The sequence below is a fragment of the Antrostomus carolinensis genome, unplaced genomic scaffold, assembly GCF_000700745.2.
Source record: "Antrostomus carolinensis isolate BGI_N321 unplaced genomic scaffold, ASM70074v2 scaffold2973, whole genome shotgun sequence".
Taxonomy (NCBI): domain Eukaryota; kingdom Metazoa; phylum Chordata; class Aves; order Caprimulgiformes; family Caprimulgidae; genus Antrostomus; species Antrostomus carolinensis.
In genome coordinates, this window is record NW_010302976.1 from 2149 (window position 1) to 6614 (window position 4466).

The 4466-nt window shown below is 51.8% G+C and overlaps 1 protein-coding gene across 1 annotated transcript in view; it reads left to right on the plus strand.

Annotated features, from left to right (window-relative positions):
- Positions 1 to 240: 240 nt before the first annotated feature.
- The window catches only part of LOC104521812 (zinc finger protein DZIP1L-like), a gene marked incomplete at its 3' end in the record, with an annotated part of 12361 nt that continues 8135 nt past the window's right edge, over positions 241 to 4466 (plus strand). Inside the window, 6 exon segments of the mRNA XM_029083993.1 lie at positions 241 to 464; positions 466 to 706; positions 1654 to 1742; positions 2591 to 2723; positions 3097 to 3258; positions 3489 to 3626. Of these exon segments, the coding sequence (XP_028939826.1) occupies positions 241 to 464; positions 466 to 706; positions 1654 to 1742; positions 2591 to 2723; positions 3097 to 3258; positions 3489 to 3626 (987 nt within the window).

Consider the following 4466-nt stretch of genomic DNA (forward strand, 5'->3'; position numbering starts at 1 on the left):
AGAATTTTGCAAAGCAGTAGATAGAAGTTCTGGATGGGGCAGGAAAAGGAAGGATTTTTTGTTTGCTGCCACATCAGATGAGCTCTGACCCGATGCCCACAGTGTGTGCAAGCTGGTAGAGGCTCCAGCAGAGCCGGAGGATGGCTGTGGGCTCAACCCTAACACATCCCTTTTGCCTTCCAGCCCTTCTCTGCAGACTTTTACCACCCACTCCACCAGCCCACACCCGGGGCTGCAGGGATGCCAGGAGCATCCCGAAGACTCACCATCCCAGTGGACATCCCTCCCTTCCACTTCCAGCCCCGTCGGGTTGGTGTGGACTGGCGTCGCTTCAGTGCCATTGATGTGGAGCGGGTGGCCCGGGAGGTGGACGTGGTCGTGCTCCAGGAGCACATCACCAGTGTCACCTTCTGCAACCTGGACAGGGAGCAGTGCCCACACTGCGGGCAGCCAGCAGACCCCATCCAAAAGGATGGCCCAGCTGAGCATTGAGTACCTGCTGCACTGCCAGGAGAGCCTGGGGACCAGCCTGGCCACACATGCCCAGAACCTTCAAGCTGCCCACTCTGAGCTGGCTCAGACCCAGCAGCAGGCAGCAGAGCAGGCAGCACAGCTCCGGCTGACAAAGGAGGAGAACAGGAGGTGGAAGAAGCTGATTGCCATGCAGCAGCTCCTCCTGCAAGCTGGTCCCAACACCTACTGCAAGGTAGGTGGTGGAAAGGTGTAAGGGTGTAAAGCATGTCTCCGTTCAGGATGTTCTTTGCTGCATCCTGCCTTTGTATCCCTGCTGTGGTGACACCTTGGCATCCAAAAACCTGCTGGCCAGCCCTGCTGCTTTCCCTGGCTCTGCTTCATCACCTTCGTGGTGTGAAGGTGATGAAGGTGTGAAGGACACATGGAGTGCAAAGTCCTTGCTAGGGAAGGTCCCTTGTTTTGTGCTAACTGCAGGTATCAGAGCTGTGTGTGTGTGGGGGGGGTGTCTGTAGAGGGCTGGCTGGAGAGATCTCATCAGATCCCTGTGTCCTGGGGGACACCTCATGCCAAGGGGACTTCAAACATCCTCCAGACCAGTGAAAGATGTCTGAATGCTCCTGGATTTGGTGATGATTTTGCTTTTTTCCCTCACCAGGCTATTCCCACCCTTTTGACAGGGTGCCCGCTGGCTGTGCCTCTTTATCTGCTGCTTCTCCATCACCAAATCAACCTGCTCATTTCTTCCTGGAGAGTAAAAACCATTCAAACCAGGTGGTTTAGTTTCATTCAGCCTGATCATTCCCATGAGTTCATCTTTTTCTTCCTCCAGAGCAGGACCCTGTTATAACCAGGACCTCACTGCTGTTTTGGCCACCTTCTTCTTGCACTCCTCTCTTGGGGAAAGCAACATTTTTTTTAATTTTTTTTTTCCCCCGAGCAGTATCGCTGCGCCATCTTGGCTTCTGCCTTCTCCTGACCCCTAAAGAGGTTTTTCTTTGGCTTCAGAGAGAAGAAACTCCTCATATCCTCCATCTATGTACCCTCAACTCAACAGCTATGTCTCTTGAGGTCTCCCCTTTTGCTTTAAAGCAGCAAAGCTTTGTCTGCCAGGCAGAGGACATGGACATGGTCCCTTTCTGCAGATCCCAGTCTCTCTGCTGACTTTTCCCCCCTCTCCAGTGCCACCTCTGTGATAAAGCCTTCATGAACGACTCCTTCCTGCAAGCCCACGTGCAGCGCCGGCACACAGAGCCTACCAAGGCAGGTGAGCATGGGGACAATTTCTCCCTTCATTTTCCCAGGCAGGTTTTATCACATTGGATGTGGGTGCTGGAAACCAGAGAGTGACCACAGGAGGTTAAAGACAACTTCTTATAACTTATTTTTTGTGCATTTCTGTGAATATGTATGGAATGCTTTCTGCTCGTTCCCTTTCCATCAAGCAGAAGTAGGACATGTGGTCAAACATGAGGCTGCATGAGCATCTAAATCTCATCTCTGCACCTCAATTTCCCTAAGGATCGTCTCCACCCAAAGATTCCATGGGACCTTGGGGATGGAGCTATGCTGGGCAATTTGGGAGAGTGTTTTGCTGTAGTGGGAGAGGGGTTTACCTTCCCCATACCACTTTTTTTGGCCAGGAATTGATGCTTCTTTGCAAAATTCTTTGAAAGCTGCAGGTATAATGTGCTGTGTGAGAGCCACAGAGCCTCAGTACAGCTTCACCTGCACCCAGCACTTGAACTTGCCAGATAAAAAAAGTCACTTTGACGCATTGAAACCCAAGCCCAGGGCTGATGCAATGAACCAGGTTGAGCTTTGCTTCAGAGGCACCTTCCCTGGTGAAGCTTGAAATGTCCAAGCAGAGCATTTTGCTTGAGAGAGCAAACCCAGCGCAAAGCAAATAATCTCACCAAGATTACAAAAACTATTTAAAAAAAAAAAAAAATCAGAGGCCACATTTGTGATGTTTTTTCCTGCAGCTCAGCTCCCTGCTTCTCCACCCTGAAACCCTGCAGTGGCTTTGCTCAGTATTTTAGTAGGATTCCCCCCATCCAAAGCAAAATCTCAGTTGGAGGTGGCAGATCCTTGTTAACAGTGCCTCTGTTTCCCTGAGCTTTGCAGAGAGGCAGAGGATGAAGCAGGTGGAGCAAATGGAGGATGAGGTGGAGGAGCTGAAGACAAAACTACGGGAGACACAGCGGCATCTGGAAGGGGAGAGGGAAGCAGAGAGGCTGCGCAGGCAGCAGGTATGGGGCGAGGGTCTGTTTGGAATAATCAGAGGGAAGGAGATGTGATGAAACACAAGACATTTTTAAAGCACAGGTGGAGGAAGTGATGAAAAATATTTTATAGTGGGGCTCATGTTTATTTCTTTGGAAAATTTACCCTCAAAATTCCCATGGGAAATGTCATGTGGAAATAAGGACAGTGTCAGCATGCCTGCCCGGGGGCTGTGCTGGCCTGACCTCCCCACAGTGTGCAGGCAGGCTCTGAGCAGCCATGGATGTAATGAGAGCGTTGGTGCTCATCCCACGGGCACCAGGGCAGGAGCCCCAGCCTTTGGTACTTCTGCTATGTGGCCAAGACATCTCCTGCCCTGATTTTTTCCCCTCCCTTTAGGAAATGGAGAGAGCTCACCAGCGAGAAGAGGAGGGCAGGAGAGATTTGGAAAGGTGGAAGGAGGAGGAGAGGAGGAAGCTGCATGAAGAGATAGATGGTCTGAGGCAGCTTTTCCTTGCAGCACTGAAGGACATGGCCAGCAGAAGCAGTGCCATGGAGGGGGTGAGCAACACCTTGAATGCTTCTCAAGGCAGGCGAGAGGATGTCCAAGCCTGCTGGGTCTCCTGGTCCAGGTAGCATCACAGGTTCACAGCCCAAAGAGGCCTCATTTCTCTGCTCCTGGGACACACAAATGTTTTGGGGTTGGAAGAGTGTCTGGCCAAGGCTGGACTCCCCAGGAGGAAAGCAGAGCCTGCTATGGGACACACAACTCCTTCCTCTCCCCACTCCAGAAGCTGCAGGAGCTTCAGGCCAGAGAGGTGGTGGAGTCCAACCTGGGGACCCTGCTGGACGATGACACTGAGGAGGCACGGTGGCGGGCACCAAGCCGAGCAGAGGTGTGGGGCAAGCAGGAGAGGATGACAGAGCAGGTGAGCAGTGTGGTACCCGTGTCCTTACCCTTCCTGTGCATCCCAGGAGACGCATTTAGATAGAGATGGATCCACATCCGTGCACTTCTGTGCATCTGCTTTGTGGATGTCTGGTCTCAGCTCAGGTTCAAGTAGCAATGGGCTCCTGCTAGTGTAGAGCACTTACAGTTCGTGTCTAGAAATGGGACCTGGAGGGTGCTGAGGGCATGTCCCAGTGCCAGCTCAGCCCTGGTTACTGCAGGGAAACCCATCTTCACTAGAGCACTTCGGGAGCTCACTGTATGGAGAAGCACTTAAATAAACAAAAGAAATTTATTTACCCATGCTTCAGCTGCCTTCTCAACATCTAAAAACATCTGAAGAAGGCTTTATCATGTGTGGTACCTCTGAACACAGAGTGAGTTGGGAACAGCACCGCTGTTTTAGTGACAAGTGTCCTTTGGGACCCATGGGGAAGCTGAATTTCTCTGAGCACAGATACAATTGGGTGCCCATGCTCACAAGAAGCCCACAACCCAAGGAGGGAAATGCCTGTGTGTTTAATTTGGCAGAGGGCAGAGCAGAGGCAGGCGCTGAACCACCTGTGGAGGGAGAACCAGACACAGGAGGTCCAGGTAGGTGCCAGATGTCCTTGAAGGCTCCCAGGCACCTCATTCATAAAAGACCTTGTTTCTTATATGGTTCAATGCCCAGAGATGTTAAGTGTCTTCAGAAGAACCAGGGATTCCATCTCTGCAGATCAGCCCAGCAAGTGGTAGGTGGAAAGAGCAGGGCTACACGCTTTAAACGAGCCTTGGAGGACTTCAAAGCCCAGGGCAACAGAGTATAGTTATGATGTTA